Source organism: Cuculus canorus, chromosome 3 (assembly GCF_017976375.1).
Source record: "Cuculus canorus isolate bCucCan1 chromosome 3, bCucCan1.pri, whole genome shotgun sequence".
NCBI classification, from domain to species: Eukaryota; Metazoa; Chordata; class Aves; order Cuculiformes; family Cuculidae; genus Cuculus; species Cuculus canorus.
The window spans coordinates 15,520,287-15,542,412 of NC_071403.1; the positions used below are offsets into that span (position 1 = coordinate 15,520,287).

General features: G+C 37.8%; 1 protein-coding gene across 50 annotated transcripts in view; it reads left to right on the plus strand.

The window, feature by feature from the left end:
* RIMS1 (regulating synaptic membrane exocytosis 1) overlaps positions 1-22,126 on the plus strand; it is a 327,910-nt gene that overhangs the window by 261,652 nt on the left and 44,132 nt on the right. For 42 of the 50 annotated variants that reach the window (XM_054061002.1, XM_054060978.1, XM_054060958.1 and 39 more), the window contains one exon: positions 21,681-21,913. The exons of the other annotated variants lie outside the window; for them this stretch is intronic. In XM_054061002.1, the coding sequence (XP_053916977.1) occupies positions 21,681-21,913 (233 nt within the window). The remainder of the gene's footprint in view (positions 1-21,680; positions 21,914-22,126) is intronic. 50 annotated transcript variants of the gene reach the window in all.

The window sequence follows — 22,126 nt, forward strand, 5'->3', positions numbered from 1 at the left end:
ACAGGATAACTACATTTAAGGTGAATTTCTCTCCATATTTTGAATTTCAAACAAATTGTCCATGCATTAAGAATATCAGTTATTTTAAATTTGAAAATCACATCTTCAGTAAGAACTATATTTAGTATTATCACATTTTTAGTAAGAATTATATTTAGTGTCTTAATAAATGTGTGATATACAATTATATAATTATGTATGTACCATATTTGCATCTGGTTTACCTGCATTACTTAATTCAATGCTCAAGTTTAATTAAAATAATTTCAATAGGCTTATCAAAGAAAAGGATAGTATAATAGATTGTAATAGTGGACTTAAATTAATTTATTTCAAACGCATTACCATGCCACTTAATGGCTTGCATCACAAACTTACACATGCTTCTTGGGATTCAGGTGTGTTCTTCGTACACTGCAGACAAAAAGAATTTGTTTGGTTCTCTCTGACAATCTTGTTCACTCCCACTTTCCAGAAGAGAATATACAATTTCCATGTAGCTGTTGTTTTTTCACTACATTAGAAATTTTGTGCTAATACACTCAAGTTTTGAATCAAGAACAATGGTGTAGGAAAATGACAACGCATGATCAAATGTGGAAGTGGTTGATGAGTTGGAAAGCAAAGGGTGCAGGGGGATGTAGGCAGGAAGACCTCATAATCAACAAAACAGAGCATGAAGAAGCCTGTTATACCATTTCTGGGAAATCAGCATAACTGGCTGTCTGTCTGAATGAGCTGTGTGTTAATGCACAGGGAACAAACATGAGAGATTCAAAGTATGTTGTGCAGCTGCAGGGCTATGGTCTCAACAGGATCACAGAGATTTGGTGGGATAGCTCACATGGCTGGAGCACTGTTATCTATGGAAGCATGGTAAGGAAGGAGTGTTGCCCTTTATGTGAGAGAGCAGAGAGCTCTGCCTAGAGCTGAGTGATGAGCCAGCTGAGAGTTTATAGGTCAGCACTAGAGGGTCAACTAGTGTGATGTTGTGTGTGTCTACTATGGACCTCCTGATCAGGAAGAAGTAGTAGATGAAACCTTCTTCCAGCAACAGGAAGAAGATTGTCTTTCACAGGGTCTGGTTTGCATGGGGAGCTGGAACCAACCTGATATATGCTGGATGAGCAATGCAGTAGGGCACAAGCAATCCAGGAGGTTTCATTGTTGACCGGAGGGAAAGTCTGGACCAAGGACTTGGCAGAGAATGATCAGATCAGGGAACATTTGAACAAACTGGACATGTACAAATCTTTGGCACCTGACAAGATCCACCCAGCAGGACTAAATGAGCTGGTGCTGACCAATGTCATTGCAAGGTCACCCAATAATCTAGAACATCATGGCAATCAGGCAATATCTTTGAAGACTGAAAGAACAAAGTTGTCACTACTATCTTCAAGAACAGCACAGGGGATCTTGGAAAACTACAGGCTCATCAGCATCAGCTGAACACCTGATGAGTGCAGAGCAAATAATCATGGAAACCATTTCCAAATATACAGAAGAAGAGGGTGATGGTGAACAGTCAGCATGAATGTATAAATTGGAGGCCATGTCTGACCAGCTTGATAGACTTTTTTCACTGGTTGACTGGCTTGGTGAATGAGGAGAGCAACAGATATTCACTATCTGGTCTTTACTAATGCTTTCAACACCCTTCCCAAACATCCTCATAGAAAAATTGCAGAAGTACAGCCCAGGTAAGTGGACTGTGAGGAGCATTGAAAACCAGCTGAATGCCAGGCCAGAGAGTTGTGATTTGTGACACAAAGTCTAGCTGGAGGCAAGTCATTAGTGTTGTACACTTTGGGTCAGTATTGTGGCAGTAATGCTTAATAACTTCATTGGGATAACGGGATGGAGTGCACCCTCGGCAAGTTTGTAGACAACATGGAACTGATAGGAATATTTGACAGACCAGGTTGATGTGACAACATTCAGAGGGACCTTGATGGGGTGGACAAATGAACTAATAGGACTCTCATGAAATTCAACTAGGGAAATGCAAAATCCTGCATCTGGGGAGGAATAACCCTAGGTACCATTACACAACACACTGGGGCTCACACCTGGAAAGCAGCTTTACCCTAGGATCCTTGTGGACACTACGTTAACCTGAGCCAGCAATGCCTCCCTGCATTAAAGAAGGCCAACACCATTGTCAGTTGCATTAGGAAGAGTGTTGCCAGCAGACCGTGGAACATGATCCTTCCCTTCTACTCAGCTCTGGTGAGGCACATTTGGAGTACTGTGTCCAGCTCTGGGCTCCTCAGTAAAAGAGACATGGAACTTCTGGAGCAAGTCCAGCAAAAGGCCATGAAGATAATGAAGGGACTGGAGTATGTGTCCTACAAGGAGAGGCCAAGGGAGCTAGGATTGTTCAGCCTGGAAGAGAGAAGGCCCAGTATGTGTAAATGCCTCGTGAGAGAAAATGAAGAAGACAGCCAGACTCTTCTCAGTGAAAAGGTAAAGCAACAGGCACAAACAGAAATAAAGGAAATCCCACTTAAACATAAGAAAAAACCCATAAGAAAATTCTGTTTCTGCAGAATTTATTGAACACCGGGACAGGTGGCTCAGAGATGTGCAGTCTCAATACTTGGGGATATCCAAAACCCAACTGAGCAATCTATTGTTATTGATCCTGCAGTGAGATGGAGGTTTGGCCTAAACAGTCTCCAAAGGTGTCTTCCACAGTCTTCCAAATGTGTTCTGTGATTTTGTGTTGGGTAAGTGAATACGCCATATTTTACAATGACTTCTAATTCAAGTCACATTTGGGTTGAAGCTAAATGAAAGTAAAATATTCAGTTATAGAATACAAAGTAGGTGACAGTTAAGAAGTGTGAAAGAACATAGGTGAAAGGAATGAAAAACTTGTTTTATCTGTATTTAACTCCCGTTTTCACATCACTTGTTGTAGATGCTGACCCTTTTCATATGCATACTTTACAACTAAAGTTGCAGTCATCAGAGGCAGTCTAATGTAATCATGGCACACTAGATTTTATTGTCCATCTTCTCCTTGGGGTTGCCTTACAAGTTCTTTCAGGTTCAAATCTTATTCCACGCATGTACACATTTCAATGCGCAAAACTATTGATTCTTTACCAATTTAAGAGGCTGTTCCTCGGCCCTTTGGTTAAAACTTTAATATGCATGTACTTCAGAAATGCAAGCGACTCTGTGGCAGATTAGGTTATCTCCTGCATTCCGCTCTGCTGCTGTCAAATTGTTATCACAATACATAGAGAAGAAATATTGGTTTTCTTACCTGTTAGGGCAACATGTAAATGTTACTAGGAAGCTTCTCCCTGTGCTGAAATCATCTTTTCTGTATCAAGCTCTAAAATTGACCACGTCACTTGGTATCCTGTGAGTAGGATTAAAGCATACAACTTACTTCTGGCTTGTTGTGACAACCTGCTAAGGTTGTGATCAACCACTTTGAGCTGATAAATGAGCTTATAGTGACTAGTCCTCAGGTTTATCTTTAATGGATACCTAAACAGACCAGACATAAGCAGATCTTCAGGAATGTTGTGTCATTAAAACTCAGTTTTATTAGGTGACACATACGGAAGCATTTGGTCAGAATTCATTCCTGTTTTGTAGTACGTGCTGTCTGTTAGCCAATTCTCTCTACATGTGTTCTTTTCTACATATAAGAACATAGGTCTGGAAGGGACCTCTCTGGGGTCACTAAATGTTGTCTTTGCTAATCACAAAGAACTGTATCACCTTCATATATTTTCAGGATCTATCTGCAACTCAATTGGTTGGTTTTGTACCCACTTATTTCAGAAGTTTTTCCAAATCTAATTTCTTTGGTGCTCTGGAAATTTCTTTCAGTTACAGGATAAATTTCACATTTGTCCCTGGCATCTTATTTAGATAGGTTTTTGCTCCCTTCTGTTTACTCCCTGGAGTATCATAGCAAGTCATCATAGCTAAATGCTTTAACTGTATGTTGTTTTACTTGGTAGCATGTTATATCCTTTCTTTTTTGTTGGTCATCTTAGCAGCCCTTCTCTGCCAGTTTCCAGTTTGATTAAAACCTTCTTGTATTCATGTGACCACTATTGTAGATGAGGTCTTCTGCATAGTGTCATTAATTTTGCTCTAACTAACTCACGGAAGAATCCATTTGCTATTTTTTCATAACCATAGTACTTGATTGTGCTGGTGATGTAGCAATTTTCCAAAACAGTCAAATTGTAACCATGTCTGAAGCTGTGCCTTTGGAGGCGTATCTACAGCTGGATGGTTTACTCAGTTCCAGTCATCTCCTTCAGAGTCCTTTCTCCTTGGATAATGAGCATGCATGAAGAGCTAGCTGATATCAATGTGGACTATGGCACAGCGTTCTCTCCATCACCCTGCTCCTGACTTTCCTCTTGCAGGCTCTCCTTTCCACTTCAGACAGGAGGAAATCTGAGAAACTTACGTCTTTTTTCTATCCCCTCAGAGTTTTGATTAACAATACTTACTGTGAGGAAAGATCCAGTGAATCCAAATTAGCTTTCAGGTATAACTGTAGTTTCCAAATATCCTGCTTAGTAATGAATCTACTGTTCATTTTTCTCTTTTAAAAGTAATGAACTGATTTAAGTTGGGTTTGACCATGACTGAAAACTCATACTAAAAGTCTGAATGTCATTGTGAAACTGAAGATTACACAGCTAGTATATTGTGCATTAACATTTTGGATTGACAGTTTCTGACCAGCTCCAACAGTTCTTCCAGTTTGTCAGCAGGGACTAGAAGTACACTCCGCTATATCTATGTCAGTCTGAGAAAATAACCTAATGTTCCTTCTGCTGATGGTATTCTCATGCAAGGACCTCATTAGAAATGAGGCTATTTAAATATTTCCTTTCTGAAGCATTTGGGGACTTTCCTAGTTACTGTGACAGTTCTGGAAACCACAGTTCTGGGAACTCCACACTTCTGGAGGGTGACTCTGCTGATTTTGCAGCAGTAAGTGCAGTAGACTCCCTAGCACAGGATAGGGTTCCTTTCCTTAAGCTTTTGTACTGTTTTGTTATGTTAGTTACTGTGGAGCCACTTTCTTCAAGCTCTTAAGGCGATGAGCTTGCAAACTCTAAGCCAGGCAAAGGCTCCTGGTGACTGAAATAAGACCTCTCCCTTCCCTGCCTCTAGACCTGCCCAGAGACATTCTTCTTGGAGTTCATTGGGAAATGGTGAGTGCTGACTGGCTGCTTTTCTGTGCTTGTAGCTCGTTCTTATTGAGTACTGTTTGTGAACATAGATCCCTCTTTCTTTCCACGTTTCATTTCATGCTGCTTATTATGCTGTCCTCTTACATAAAATGTTCAGTGTCTCCATGGACCCAGATGAAGTAGCTAAAGGTTTGCCATCTGATTGAAGACAGCATTGATCTGCAGAGGATCTCTCAATGAAGAAACAACTAGCCAGGTAGCCAGAGAGGACTCTGGATTGCGGATAGATTTTCTTCCACTGGTTTTCCATCCTCTCACATAGTATATTGGAGCTAGTTTAATACAATTTATGGTAATGAGGGAGAACGAAGTAGAGACAGTCTAAATGGTCTTTGGATCTCTTCTTGGCCCTCCCAGTAGTGCCACCTGATAAAATCATAAATGTGTGTGATGTGACCCACACAGTAAAGTTGTTCTGTCATTCCCTCACCCTCTATTTAGACAAGGGCTGCATCCATCCTTCTCAGCTTGCTAATTCACTTGAAATGCAGTAGTTCACCACAGCTAGCTGGCCTTTTTCAGCCTGGAGAAGAGAAGGCTCCGAGGAGACCACAGCTAGTTCACCAGCTAGCTGAGCAAAGTTTGACTTCATGTCATGACACTCAAGGCAAACAATACACCAATGTATTGCATACATATTTGCATACATTTGAGTTGATGAGACTGATGTCTGTGTTGAAATAAAAAAACCCACTCATTTCATGTTAATTACAAAAGTAATTGAAATTTCTGTATTGGATTTGGGCTACAGGGTATAGTTAAAGATTCTTTACTCATAAAAAAAAAAAAAACCCAAATGTAAGCTCTTTTAATTATTGTTATGGATATTGCAGACAGAACTAGTGAAGGAAACAACAGAAGAACGCTGGAGTTTATTCATCAAGTAGTTTCCAACTGGCTTTGTGTGGGATATTCATTATGCCACACTCATGATCTAAACCTAGGAGAGGATCCTGAAAATGTGTTGAATATTCCAGACTTTTTTATACCTTGCATATGTTTGATCCCGTGTTCCCTATACAAAACTGTGTAAGGACAAAATCACATTCTATAAAAAAAAGGACCAAGGTATATAAATTTCCAGAGAAATATGCAGTGAAGTTGCTTAGCACGAGAGGGATCTGTTTGGGTATAGTAGGCCAAATTGGATGTTCCTGATATCTGTAGCTCTATTACTGGTATTCTGTATAAAAATAAATATTATTCTAATTGTGCAAGATAATATCAGTCCAGGTCCTTATCTGGCAAAGGAGATATTGTCATGCGCTTCGAAGCATGGTGGTTCCTCATTCTAGGATTTTGGGGGCCTTCAGGGTATCATGTTAGAAGACATGGTAGATTCATCTTGCATACTATATATGCTGCAGCACTGTCAAACAGATGAAAAAAAAGTAGATCTTACTACTTGCATACCTCCTGCATGCCTAGTTGCATGCCACTGGGTGTTAATGATCGCAGTGTTCTAGCAGTGTGCTCTTCTGGATCTCGTTATCTGTAGAAGCAGATGTTAACAATATATGAAGCACTAGATCCCAGTGAATACAATGAGATCAGCCTTTCCAGAAATTTTATCTATAGATTATCACAGGTTGTCACATTCCTAAAGAATCTTGGCCTTAGTTCTCGTTTGCTATTCATCTTCTATATTGGCTTCAAAGCCTGCGTAGCTAAGCACTTGAAAACTTGGTGGCTGCAGTTCTAATTAATCAGCTTGACTGTGGATCGCTAGAATCCATGCTTCAAATGATTTCTTTAATCAACTGTCAAAGCTCATTGAGACAATGGTCATTTTCATAATGTGATCTGGCATAGCTTTGGGAAGATAATACTGATTGTCCTCTTTTCTAAAGTTTTCATTTTTATTTTTAGTGGCCAATATTATGAAAGAGTTCCCAAGTTATTTTTTAAATTATGTCTCTGCAAATTTAGCTTGACTGAAGAGTATTTCTTGACCTGAGCATTTCTTTCGCATGACAACTTGTAGATCCTGCAATTTTCAGATACAAATTTTCTAAAGTGACTAGGCTAAAGTATGGAATCCTTCATCTTCTATGTAAACAGGTCTCTCTCCTTTCTAAGAGAGAAATACGGGACACTAGAAATAGGCTACACTGATTAAAGTAATTAATATTTTATAATGCAATAATATATTTCTTTTGTGCTTCAATGTACAAATAACAGAAAAAATGAGAATTAAAGGGTTCTTCCTTCTAATTCGAATAGTTAAATCATATTGATTTTTTCAGCTATTACAGATCAGAATCAAAAGTCAAGCTTCACAATTTAACCTAAAAGATTAACTTCTAGGTTTTGAGTTTCAGTTCAGTAAGCTGTTAATTGAAAAAACTGTGTAATATTTCTAAGTATATCAAGTCTCTTAGCTTCCTAGGAACTAAATATCCGTGGCTGCCCCATCCAACCTGGCCTTGAACACCTCCAGGGATGGGGCAGCCATGACTTCTCTGGGCAACTTCTTCCAGTGTCTCATCACCCTCATCGTGAAGAATTTCTTCCTAATGTGTAGTCTGTATCTTCCCCCCTCCAATTTAAAGCCCCTTGTCCTATCACTCCATGCCCTTGTAAAAAGACTCTCTCCAGCTTTCCTGTAGCCCCTTACAGTACTGGAAGGTCGCTATAAGTTCTCCTCGGAGCCTTCTCTTCTCTAGGCTGAACAAGGCCAACTGTCTCAGCCTGTCCTCCTATGGAAGGTGCTCCAGCCCTCTGATCATCTTTGTAGCCTCCTCTGGACCTGTTCCACAGTTCCATCTCCTTCTTATGTTGAGGATAAATATTCAAAGACCCTTAGAATTTAGAGTAAGGAAGGAAAGAGCTTTACAGAGGCAGATCAGACAACCAGCTCAGAGAGTCATCAAAACAGAAACAGTATGCATTAACAGCCCAATTTCACATAGTGTTGAGGCCAGCTTCCTCTTCACAGAAAGGAGGTTATGGTTCAAGACACTACTAGAGAGCTCAAATTGCTGGGATTCCCTGGTGAACTGGGATCTCAAAACTTTTAAAAAGTCACTCTATATATTAACAGTGAATATCATCAAGGGATACCGCAGAGCACAATGGTCTAATTCTTCGTTGGAAGGTCTCATTTCAAGCTGGGTTTTTTTTGTTGTTGTTGCATTGAGGTTTGTACTAAGATGGGTATTTGGGGGGAATTTTGAGAGAATTGAATGTCTAAAGTGTGTGTTCATATCAGCAAGCTCAGCTTTGCATGGGGAGGGGAGAATAAATGGGGAGATGATTAATAGCTTTTTTTGTTACACAACAGTAACAAGCAGCAGTGAGTTACCACTAGCAGTAAGGCAAAGGGAAGGAGCTTCAGACTACATGGTTTCAGTGAAAGGCGAATGAACGGTCCCCACAACCAATGAATGGTCCCCACTAACTTGTGGTTAGTGATTATCATGTTCAGTAAAGTACATAGCCTGTGTTGTGCCACATAAGCTTTGCTGGAAAGAAAAATATGGCAGCACTTTGCTGAATTAGGATGTTAAGCGCACTTGTTTGTATGTTTTATTCTGCCTGGCTGGACTTTTGCATTGCATCGAGTCCTTGCACTGAATTGTCAAGCACTTTCCAGTCCCACTGGCTTCAGGGATTAGACTCTCTCAGTGCTTCTATTAACAAGCTAATAATGCACATGGAAATAGTTGCCATCTGCTTTGATTTCTGAAATATGTTTTAAAAATTATTTATTTGTAATTTTTAAATACAAGCTATTAAAGTCAGTATTAGAACTAAAATATTAAGCTACTTTAGCTTTTATTCAGCATGACTAGAACAATAATGACATTCCAGTTGATATCAAAAAGCCCTGTTATGAATACGAGAAGACAACTTCTATATTTATTACATTAATTATTGCTTATAATTTGTCCGTGTATGACTGTTTCTTTGTAGTCAAGGTTTCTGCTGTAAACAAGACATTTAGTGTCACTAAATAGACTGATTTTCTTACATAAAGTAATAAGTAACATTTATTGTGCAGTGGCTTCAGTTGTTTATAGTTCTGTGTTTAAATACTGAGTGACTTTAATTAGTTGATATTGCGATGGAGAACATCTTCCCTCCCATAGCTCAAATGGGACCATCCATAACATTGCCAGTGCTTCTGGCAGACCGACGACTTTCCATGGGTCTTACTATTAAAAATAAACAATAAAAGCCCTCCTTGGATCCATAGCCATACATCTGCTATGTTTTCAGAAGATTTCTTTTCATCTTGGAATTTTCCATTGCAAAGTCTTTATTTAAAAACTGAATGTTTGAATTAGCATTTTACTGTGTGAATGGTGTTAGCATTTTTTTCAAACCGAAGACCATCTCAATATTAATGGTGCTGAGAACGGCTTATGGAGTAGCATTTTTAAGAAGCAGTATTTTTCAAAGCATAGGGTGCTTTAAATCATTAATGAAATTTATCCATTCCATAGTTGCTAATGAAACTCCTACTGCAAGAATAAAATGAGGCGAAATCAAGACCATCAACAATGGGTACTAGATTCAAACAGTTTTTGATGTAGGCTTTCTACTTTCAGTATGCTCATTTGCACTGTGTGTTGCATCCCTAAGTGTGGGTGTGGGTCCCTGGTACTTGTTTGCATTAGTGCTGTGCTCATAAAGGTTATACAAGTATTAACTAAAACATGGAGGATTGATAAAAAATAAATTAATCAAACTCGATTCCACTTTAGTATTTATTGCAGTGAAAAGACCATATAAGGTGTTTTGGAACAACTCTGTTAATGGAATGTCACAACCAAGCAGCCCACACTGCGGTCAACTTTCTACTCCACTGTATGTCCATGATCCAAATCATAACATAGCATAAGAAACTCAGGTAGATAGACAGTGGGAAGAACCTCTAGCACTAGAGTACCATCACGCTGCCTATTCTGGACATATCCCTGCTTCTGGCTGTTCCCCACCATAACTCCTCAAAGTATTTGTCTCTATTTTGTAGTTTGATTCTCTTTTGGAGTGCCTGGTTTAATCACGTAGTGCCTACACAGCTATTCATGTACAACAGCTTTATCCCAGCATATTGTCTCAAGTCAGCAACTTGCTATGCCTGGACCAGGAGTCCTGCCTTTCAAGGGTTGTGAGTGGGCACAGTGCCACTAAGTGCAGCTCTGTGGCTTCTCACTCCAGAGCTAGTTTGTTTAGAGGGAGCGTTTGGTCCCTGCATTACTTCATGTCTCTCTACCTTCACAAAATAGTAACCATATGGGCTGTTTTCTTTTGAACAAGTGCTGGAGTGATCTGTTGTATTCATCTGTGATTTTATGGCTAGTATTTGTGCCTCCAAATAACACCGCTTAATAACTAGTTGGAAGAGAAATTCAAGCACAGTGAAGTATAAGAGTTCAACCAGAATAGTGAAGTTCATCAATAAAAACTACTTAGCTGTAGAAAGTCAGAAAACTACAATTTTAAACACAGTTTGGCCGGCCAAGCAATTCACTGAATTTCACTTAGTGAAACTGAAACTGACCAGAAATGAAAGAGTGACCAGCAGATTGGCTTGAAGAACTGTCAGAGTAAATTTTAAATCATCAAAACCCCTCAGTCTACAATACTACAAATGAAAACAGAAAAGAAAAAACGAACAGTTCTGGTTTGTTAAGTTTATCATTGTTCACTCTTCAGTTCTTGGTATTTTAGAATAAAATATGGTTTTATAAAACTTCATCTGATTAAAAATGTAGCCTAAAATGGAAAACAACTGAGCTTTTTATGGCTCTTGGATTGATGCATATGTTTTAAAAAAAAATCATGAGAAGCTGACTGAAAAATAGCAGAATTGTTGCTTGCATATATGAATAGAATACTAAAACCAGTTCTACTGCATACATGTGAAGATTTTTTAATGACATAAATCACTAAATTCAAACCCAGAATACAAAAATACAAAGAATACAAAAATACAAAGAAAACTTCCGTGGAATTTATATGAGAAGAATATGAAGAGTGTGAAGCTCAGTGCTGAAAGACAGAAAATACTGGAACCGAGCCTACCTATGGCAGCCTGGCCTTCTTGTGCGTAGGCGTACTCATTTCATTAGTCTCAGCTTTTCTTCTGCAGAAATGGCCTCAATCAGTGCATGGTATGGGTTGAAGGAGTGCATGTGAAGAGTCAGCCACCTTTAAAATTCAAATTCTCTTTGTTATAGAAGCTAGAACTTGTCTAGAGAATGAGGGTGGAATTGTAGAAACAGAAAGAATGGCCTTCTGGCTCAGCTAGCTACTTACTGCTCAGGGAAATTAATCTGTTTGGAGCTCTGCCCCATAGCTTTTATGCAATGATTGACGAGTCACTTCAAATGTATCTTCATTGGTGATCATATGCTGCCTGTTTCATGTATGTTTATTCTGTCTAGTGGCTGTGGATTCAATCCTCTCATCTTTGCCTCCTCTGGAGCGAAGAACATGCACGTTTCTTTAACATTCTGGTTTGTTTAACCCAGTTATGTAGTAGAAGACAGTTTATATGACTGCTGTCTTCACCACGCAAAATAAGGTGAATGGCACATGAAAAAGCAGTGTATTTTCTCTGCAAAAGCAAGAGGATAGTGAATGATTTGTTGCTGTAGAAGATAAACTGATCATCTTCTAGGAGGGACATTATTTAATAAATACTTGTGATGGTATGTTGGAAGGACTTGCATTCAGTCCCGGGAATTTTTAGGAAACATTTTGTACTCAGAAGGAGAGAATAGAATTTATTCCTTAAGTTTTCTCATTCTTTTCCTGCTTCAGTGTCACCATGAACAAGTCTCCTTACAGTAATTTTTGTTGATCTCATTTCACTTTTGCACTTCAGTCAGATGATTTTATCTTGGGTCACGCCTGATGACCAACAGAGAAGATGCAGCCTTCTTGCGTGCTGGACAGTCCAGCTAACTTTCCCAGATCTAGGGTAGCCAAGAGAAGCTATTCCTGGAAAATACTGATTTTCTGCCTCTAGCTTTGAGGCAAACTAGTAATTTTCAGGAAATGCACAGTAGGACATAGCAATAGGAGCTGTGCATTAGTGCAACACAGCTTTGTAATAGAAAGTCTCCTGGTATTTGAACTATTGATCTCTTCAAAGTCTCTTAACGTGAGAGTTATAACTTGAAGATCTTGTTTTACCAAACTGACGGATACTCAAAGGAACAGAAAACAGTTTATGCCAAATGGAAAGATCGCTTTGTTGGCATCTTTAACTGCTGCATCAGCTATGAACACTTAAAGTGAAGTGAATTTATTTATTCATTTGTTTATTATGTGACAGTACAATATAGCGGGGGGGTGGAATTAGATGGTCTTTAAGGTCCCTTCCAATCCAGACCATTCTATGATTGTTTTCAATAATTTCTTCCGAAGGACTAAATAGTCACTCGTTGGGAACTTAGAATAAATGAAAGAAGAAATTCAGCCTTGGGCAGAAACTAGGCATGGAAAATTCCTACCTAACTTTTTAATGTTTGACAGATTTGAAGAACAGATGTAACAGACCAGCCAGTAACATTGTAACTACTGGCATTTTACATCTAAGATCTTCAAAGTGTAAGCATCCACCACAATACTTGAACTGAATTGGCAATCCTACATTGCTTCTGATTATCCAAATTGCTGCAGCTAAAAACTGAATATCAAAACTGTTTCATGGACTTTCTATGTTTCGTGAAAGAGGGAAGCATTTTGAACATGAATGGCAACTAATTAATATTGCTTTTTAGGTGATCTCTCTTGGAACATGGGCCAGAACATTGACCTAACCTGAGTAACAATTCTTACTTCTTGGTGGAGAAATAGAGGGCAATAGCCTCCAAATTATTATCACGGCAGCAAGATAAATGAAAACAGTTAAGCTAAGCTGCTTAAAAATTATAATGTATCCTTTTTACCCCCAAATAGTATATTACAGATAGAAACTTCTGTTTCTGAGGTCATTTATGTAGAAAACCAAGGTGAAGCCAGAGTAATTAATGTTCTAATTATTCATTATCTAAAGATAATGATTTTTTCAAATCCGTCATTATAAACTGCTTTATGTGTCTGTCAGAGAGAGAGGGAGATGGAGTCTTTAATCCCTTCAGAACATCTGTACATGAAAAATGTACTATGGAGCATTGCTTGTGCAATTTTAATTATCTAATTATGCTTCCTCTTTCAAAGAAACTGTCACATTACCAGCAGCCTTTCTTAATGATTTGAAGAAGGCTGAAAAACAATTTTAATTGGTTTTTCATTTAATACTGCAGTTGATTAAGATGAAATATAATTCATACACTTTTAGTATAAGGACATTACACTAACATTTTTAACAGGAACTACTTGTTATTTTTAGAATGAAGACATGTAGGAAGATAGTTTTAGTCATTTCTCAAACCTCAGAGTAGCTCTCACTTGCTTTATCTTCATCTCAACTTACCTTTCTTAAGAAGTTCTCTGTATTTTCTTTGTTGGTCCTGTCCTTCCACTGTTCCATTTAGTCTTTTGGATTTTCCTCCTCCATTCCCCTATTTTGCAGCCATTACTTACTTTTGTAAGGGAGCCGTGAGCAATCTGTTTCCTATCAATGATGTAGCCTTTTTACACAAAGAGCAGTGAGATCACAGGTACTTCAGTGCCTCATGCTTTGGAGACAGATAATAAATACAGCATGTTGTAACAGGGAGAACGATACCTTATTGCTGAATGTTATACAAAGAAAGAAAAATTGGTGAATTCATCTTTCTTGCTACTGGAGGAAGTTTTCTTTATTCGGTGACAAGCATAAAAAAGCTCCCCATTTTTGTGTTTGTCACACACCCTCACCCTCCATACCTATTTTCTCAGAATCACAGAATCACACAAGGTTGGAAAGGACCCATTGGATCATCGAGTCCAACCGTTCCTAACACTCCCTAAACCATGTCCCTAAGTACTTCATCCACCCGTTCCTTAAACACCTCCAGGGAAGGCGACTCGACCACCTCCCTGGGCAGCCTGTTCCAGTACCCAATGACTCTTACTGTGAAGAATTTTTTTCTGATATCCAACCTGAACCTCCCCTGACGGAGCTTCAGGCCATTCCCTCTAGTCCTGTCCCCTGTCACTTGGGAGAAGAGGCCAGCTCCCTCCTCTCCACAACCTCCTTTCAGGTAGTTGTAGAGAGTAATAAGGTCTCCCCTCAGCCTCCTCTTCTCCAGGCTAAACAACCCCAGCTCTCTCAGCCGCTCCTCATAAGACTTGTTCTCCAGCCCCCTCGATACAGATTTAACATTTATGTGCTTGCTATGTTTGCTACACTTGAATTTAATATATACATGGCTATTTGCAATCTAGTTTGAGTTAATTGAGCTGTTTGCCCTTTGATTCCATTAGCCTGTCCACATCAGCATTAATAGCAATACTTAACCTTCAGCAGTGTCCCTGCAGTAGCAAACTGCTTTTGTGTTGGTTTCATTCATGTGATTATTTGGCTTCAGGCTGAGAGTGCCATGTATTAACGCAGACAGACACGGGGGCTCCTGCATACAGAAACAATTCCTCTGCTTGTTTCAGAGAATAAAAATTGGCTTGATGAAAATTCTTGGAAAATAGTTAATATCTGCTTATATTTTGTAAGGTTCAGATTTACTTTCTGAATTATTATTCATTTGTTTCATGGTAAAATGATAGTTTTACAAGTTTTAGAAGTAGAGATCTGTCAGAGTTGTGATACTTGAGCAATTCACTGGTCAGTGTGTTACTGAGAAAGGCGTCTTCACAAAACAGATTCTAGTATATATTCCTACACAGAGATTTCCTGATCTTCCAAAGTAGCATGATTACAAGCTGAACTCCCAGAGGAGACTTACATGTAATGAAATCTTTCTCAAACCGTACTGCCCAGGGAGGTGGTTGAGTTGCCTTCCCTGGAGGTGTTTAAGGAACGGGTGGATGAGGTGCTGAGGGACATCGTTTAGGGAGTGTTAGGAATGGTTGGACTCGATGATCCAATGGGTCCTTTCCAACCTGGTGATTCTGTGATTCTGTGATTAAGTGAGAGTTTATTCATGGAACAGAGTGGTGAACAGAGTGGTGCTGGGACTGTCATTATAGCGGCATCATCCATGTCACTGTGTAACACTTTCTGAGAACACTGAAATAATGTCAGGAACTGATGTAATTTACAAGAGTTACTGAATTTGAACACCAATAGGACTGTAATATCATGATCTTACAGAAGAAGAAGGGATTTTTTTCCAGTTCTAATAGATATTACATGGATTTCATATATGATTAATGTGCATGTTATATCAATATGTAATTCCAGTTCATACAGACTGTAAAAAATCATTATTCCATTGAATAAACTACATTCTTTATGGTCTAAAAATGTCTCTTAATTAACTAGAGAGAATTTTAATAGAAGATATATGCTTATCATTCAGTTGGTAAAGCACCAAGTTTTAATCAGTTTACAAAACACCATAAATTGTATAGTAATTATTCTTGCAGAAAATATTATATATCATATGTAAATATAGCTATATATTCTAAGACTGATAGAGCAATTTGTGGACAGATATTTTGGACTTTGAATTTATTAATTATATATCATATACTACTAATAACAAGATTTAGTTTATTTTTAGAAATGTAATGTTCCGCATTTTAAAGGACTGCTTATCTTCCCTTTGGTGTACAACTATAAAGTGTTTAGGAGGTTATTAGTATTCAAGAGCTGCCTTATTGCAAAAGAGTTCCATAGGGGCCATGAATTAGTATGTGATTCTGCAGAAAGGAGAGAGAAAGAAGAGAGAAAGGAAGCATACTAGCTTGTGCTGGTAACAGACAAGGATTTTGTCAAAAAGATTCAAGTTAATGCAACTGTGTGAAAAGAACTTATATTAAACTATTATCTTTACAGCAAGGAATACAAGGGATTATTTATTATGGCTTGCGGTATTGGAAAAATGGATGGAATAAAACTGAGTGATCATGAAAATAGACACAAAGTATTTTTTTATAAGTCTTCTGTAAGTCTAAGAGGATGAAGGAAGTACTGTAATTTTAGCAATGACTAATCACTTAGGATTTTTTTCTCTAAAAGGATATACTTCCAGATACTATATAGGTGAGTTCATGGGCAAAGTTTGCTGTAGCTTCCTGTGTCTTAATATCTTTCTTTTCCAGGTGATATTAGCAGGTATTTTATGTTAGAGAAATACCAACTGTATATCTATATCCTAATTTTTTAAATCCAAAGATTTTCCAGTATAATTTTATGCATCTCGAATATCTATATTAGATATCTGTATGTAGAAACACATACAATGATTTAACACATGTAATTTGCTTTGTTTCAGTTCTATATAGTTTTTTATACCATGGTTTAATAGAAGCAAGAATAATCACTGCATTCTTGTACTGTGTTCACTTTATAAAATTTACCTCAAGGTTAATTTTCATGACAGCTTGTAACTCAAACTACTCTTTGAATGAGTTTTTACATCTTAGTAGTTTGTTCTTCATTCCCATAGATACAAGTTCAAGTTTCAGATAGCATAAGCCTGCAAAACACAAAGTGCTCCTTTCTATTACAACTCTGATGGCTGACACGTAAATACAATCTTGATTTGATTTTGCAGTACAGATACCACTTAACATAGTATCTATATCAACTTATTAAGTTTCAGCAGGAAAATGTAGGTATTTTTCCCTTGGTAAATGGACCAGTGTCTTCCTGGCTGGTGTGGGAGCCCGGGATTCAGTGGGTGACCTTGGTGCTGAAGGTCATCTCCAGGGGCCCCAAGCCAGGGTGACTCTGCTCCTGCTGGGGTTGAAGGGGGTTGGCTTTAGTGCTTTACTTCAATTAAAAACAGACAAACAAACAAGAATCAAGCAACTCTTTTCTCGTGCTGAATATCAGTGAAGTAAAACAGAGGCACAGATAGATTGTAACTATTCTTAATATACCCATTGATGATGGTGTTATGACAATAATTAGTAATAGAATAAGATGTTTGCTGAACGAGTCTTTGAAAGAACTGCTAAAGATGGTAAAATAACTTTGAATAAAAATGTAGTGAATTATTTCATTTAAAAATAAATGGAGGATACTGATAAAAATACATTACTCTTAGTTATCCTACTACTGAGAACTGTGTTTATTTATTGTGTTGTGATAACTAGGTTTGAATCAACAATATGACTTAATGATTTACCAATTTTAGCCACAGGCCAGCAAAAAAAAATCTTGTATCTGCATTTAAATGAATGTGTTCATAATCACAGCAAGTCCAGTAAAGTAAAATAAAACTTTGGATATGTTATTATCAGAAGGACTAAGTGCAAAGGATATATGTAAATCCATGCAGGTCTTTTGCTTCTTTGTGCTTCTGAAATTAAACTGTAACCATATTGACAAAAGTAACTTTGTGAGCTAGGAGCTATTTCTCCAAGTTGTAGCCATTGATGGTGTGGGGTACTCAATTACACGGTATAAGAAGACTGAATTTTACGTGTCCGTTCTTTTGATACTGTTCCAATTAATGTCAAATCATAAACTAGCCCAGGGATTAGATGAACACAAGGAATCTTAATCTGTTTGCTTAGTTAAGACAAGTGGAAGTACTGGACATCTGTAGGATTTGATCCTTCATCCTATCCCGTTAAGCCTGTTTCTAGCAAGCTAATAGCTATTTTATACCAGAAGTACACTAGAACGTATTTCCTAGGAAATTAGGACTTGATAGTTGCAAGTTAAAAACAATTACAAGCTTAATCTGAATTCCAAATACCTCAATCTTTTTTTATTAAAGTGAATCTTCTATGTCCTTCTACCTGTCACAAAGAATGAAAACTGAAATTTATGTAAGTCTTTGAGAAAGTAATTTATCTATTATTCTGAAAGTGTTCATAGCCCTTGAATTAGAGGTTTAGTACACAAAAAAGGGATTTTCTTAAAATTAGATTCCTATCAATTCTTATTTTTCAGTTGATAGACATCATTGTCTCCTAAACTCTTACTAGAGAATGTGAGTTCAGAGCATTTCAACTCTGTTGTAAAAAGAGGTGAACACTGGCATAAAAATATCATAAGATTAGTTTTTATTATATTCATAAACACTTGAAATTCAGTACAGCAAAGTCAATAGTGTGATAAACAATTTCTTTAATTGAATGGCTGGTTCTATACTTGATTAAACTCTATTGCTGCAAATGATGCATTTATAGATTAGTCAGCAAAGTGCATGTCAGTGTAGCTCAAATGTCAAGAGATGCTCTGAAAATATATATATTCAGTTTCTTCCCTCTATTTTTCTAAGGAATTGTTGCATGAACTCAGGAGTTCCAGAATCCACATCTGTAAGCCTGAAAATGGGAACCAAGTGACTACAGAAAGCTTTGAGCAGGGCGTATCAGTGTCGCAGAAATAGTCACCGAAAACAAATTCCATGTGCTGGTAGAAAGGAATTATCTATATGTAAAGGAATTAAGCATGGGTAATTGCAGTAGAAAGTAGGACCCCTGAAAGTAAGGCCTGTATGATTCTGCCCCACCCCACCAAGTATCAGACCATACTTTTAGTCTGTCCTTTACGTGACACGGCAAATAGTCTCCCACTCCAGAGAAACAAATCAGTTAGTGTTGATGCCTTCTAGCACCCTGTGAACATGAGTGTGGGGCCTTGTCTTCTCAGCAGAGGAGAAGAGACTTTGCATTTGGAAACTGTAGAAATGATGTTGGCAAGCCCTGATACACTGAATTAGGGATTGAAGTTTCTATTTGCTTAAGGGGATTGTGTGACAGTACTCTGAGCAAATGGTGCAGGTTGATTGTATATTCAGACAGTATTATCACACTGTACATACCTCTATTGATATGATTCTATTCTTTTGAATTGATCTCTATTTTTAAGGTTTTCTTTGTAAGTGTGCAAGTTAGTAACATCACTTCTTAAAGAAAAAACATTTCCTAAGATTTTCTGCCTATAGCCAGAACTAGAACTATGGACCAATATCCAGCCTCAAAACTAAGGAATATAAACTTCACCAGATCTTCTCAAATTGTAGAAAAATATTTTTATTAGAAGTTTCAGAATTAATTTTATGAAGTTCATCACTACTTTTTAAATTTAATTTGCTATTTGAAAAATAATGACTCCTTAGAGCGTGGGCAAACGAATTCATGTTTTTTTCATGTTACAGTGTTTATGATGAGATAAAGAAAGAAATCTGTGTTACATGAGCCAAAAGTAGCAGCTGGGTTAGACACTTTATTATAGAGTTGAGATTATTGCATTCTGTGAGCAACCATAAAAATATCATTCTTTGGTGATCACTGCAACTGTGAAAAGCAGCAGTATATGTAGTCCATGAAGTAAACACCTGTACTGTATTAAGGACATGATTTATATTAGAGCCAAGAAATTAATATTTATCTCCCTCAAGAAAATAGGTCTCTATTTTGAAAACAGGAAATATTTTAGAGCATTTTTCCTCAATTTTGTATTAGTTTTAAGTGAAGGGAACTAGTTTGCCTTACACAAAACCTTTTCCTTGATATTTGCATATATATGGAAGATGGTCTTTTTATATATTTTTTTTGAATTACCAAAAAGTGCATTTAAAATTCTAGAGTGATTGAAAATATATGTGTATGTGTGTGTGCGCACGCGCAGGTATGCATACAGATGAGGGTATGTGTACTGAGGAACATCTGCAGTAAAATGCAAAGGAATTTGACATAGAAACATGAAACAAACATATGTCCTTCCATTTTTGCCATGCAAACCCAAAAGCCAGTCACTAAGGTTGCCGTGGGATAGCAGGGAACAAGAGAGAACCTATTCTAAGCTCAGCGTGCCTTAGGTGGTCCACTAAAATGTGCTCTTGAGCACTTCAGTGCATCACAGCACCTGGTTCTGTGTGAGGTTGGTAGCTGTTTTTTAGCAGGAGCAGATCCTAAGTGTAAAACATAGTTAAAAGCCTAGGCAGAGGCTGATAATGATCTTTCTATCAAGTATTTTCTATTCAAGGACTTTGCTCTTCAAGCTTCTTCTTCAGAAAATATTGTCTGGGTTTATCTGCTCTTACATATGGTCACATATCAGTAAGTCTTGGTAACTGGCAGTAAAACATAATTTAGGCATTTATTATTTCATACTTTCCTGGATCTGTCTTTTGGACAGGACTGATTTAAGCTTCAACATAGCCCAGATCTGCAGCAGCCACAGGGTGTCGGTTCTTCTCCCACAGAGCCGTTCATTTCTCCCTGGCAAGATTTCCTGTCTCTGTGAAACTTGCCATGAAATAAAGAAGCCTGTGCCTCTAATCCCTCTCTTTCTTATTTTAGGGTGATGGTGGGAGGAGCAGTCACCTCTGCTGGGAAGGGAACCTGGTGGGAGGGACAGCAGGACTGTTCCTCAACAAATAAATTCAAAATTTGACTTCAAAATAGAGAATTATTAAAAAAGAAACTCACTAAACTTAGTATTTTGCCAGCAGGTTTACTAATCAGCAGTACAAGATCAAGGAATTTCTCATGTACTAGATGGATTTAACAGTTATATTGGAACTGAGTTAGGCTGTAGTTTAAATTTTTGTGTCTCTGCAGAGTGATAGCTGGCTTTGTGTTATCATTGGAGCCAGGGAATCGCTTGGTCATAGCAGTGTTAGGACTGTGTTATTAATATGTCCTCTGTGCATTTGAGATTGTTCTCTAGAACATGTTTCAGAATATTTTATCCAGCCACTATGTGCAGGAGGAGCAGATAAAGGACTTGAATAGAAACACTCAAAAGTAATATGATAGCTAAAGAAAATCAAACAGAACTGACACAACGATTCATCTTTCTGTCAATCAATGGAAGTTCTAGTGGGCTGTTGGAGGTTTTTGCCTCAAAGTTGTTTTGCCTTTATACTGTGATTATTACATTTGCCTTTAAAGAAATGCCAGTGAAGACCTAAAAAATCCTACGTATTATATTATCTCTTTCTGTGAAGTTTGAAAATATAGACGATGATATCATATCTATTAGGTCTTAAGTCTTTGGTGAACAGTGCTGATACATGTATTAACCTACATATATTCTCTTGGCCCATGTTTTTTTAATTTGGTCATTAAATTGCTGGTTTATTTCTTTCTATATTCTGGAGATAGAGTCAAGGCTCCACATGACTTTTAAATGTTGTATGTTTCTATTTCTGTCATTTCTGTCACCCTGAAAAACATAGGGCGGTGTTCATTTTATTTATTTCCTTCGAAGAAGTGAGCAAATTCTAATACTGGAAATACATACTTTGAGGAACATCAAATTAACCTTTTACTTGTGAACCAAATAAATGAAAATGTATCAAGACTTAAATTAATTTGCAAATTTCAAAAATTAAAAAAAGGCTTTTGGAAATACTGTTACACAAACAAATTAACTTGTTTGTTTTTACTTTGTAACTGTAGTACATTTACTCCTAAAATGCAAGGCAGACGGATGGGGACTTCAGGGAGAATCACTAAGAGCACAAGTGTGAGCGGAGAGATGTATAAGCTGGAGCACAATGATGGGAGTCAGTCGGACACGGCTGTCGGCATGGTTGGAACAGGTGGGAAGAAAAGGCGTTCCAGCCTTAGTGCCAAAGTGGTTGCCATAGTATCTCGAAGGAGCAGAAGCACATCTCAACTTAGCCAAACAGGTGAGTGAGACGTATGCTCTTGGGAAGCAGGACTCTCACCAAATGTGGTTTATCGTTTTTTCATCTGTGACATCTGTGTTACACGTGTATGGATATAGATCACTCAGGACAGAAGCTTTTCCAGCTGTGAATACATTTCTCAAATATTAGTTTTCTTTGATCATCAGGCATCTGCAAGAAACAATATACAAATGCCTTTGAGAATATGTACCA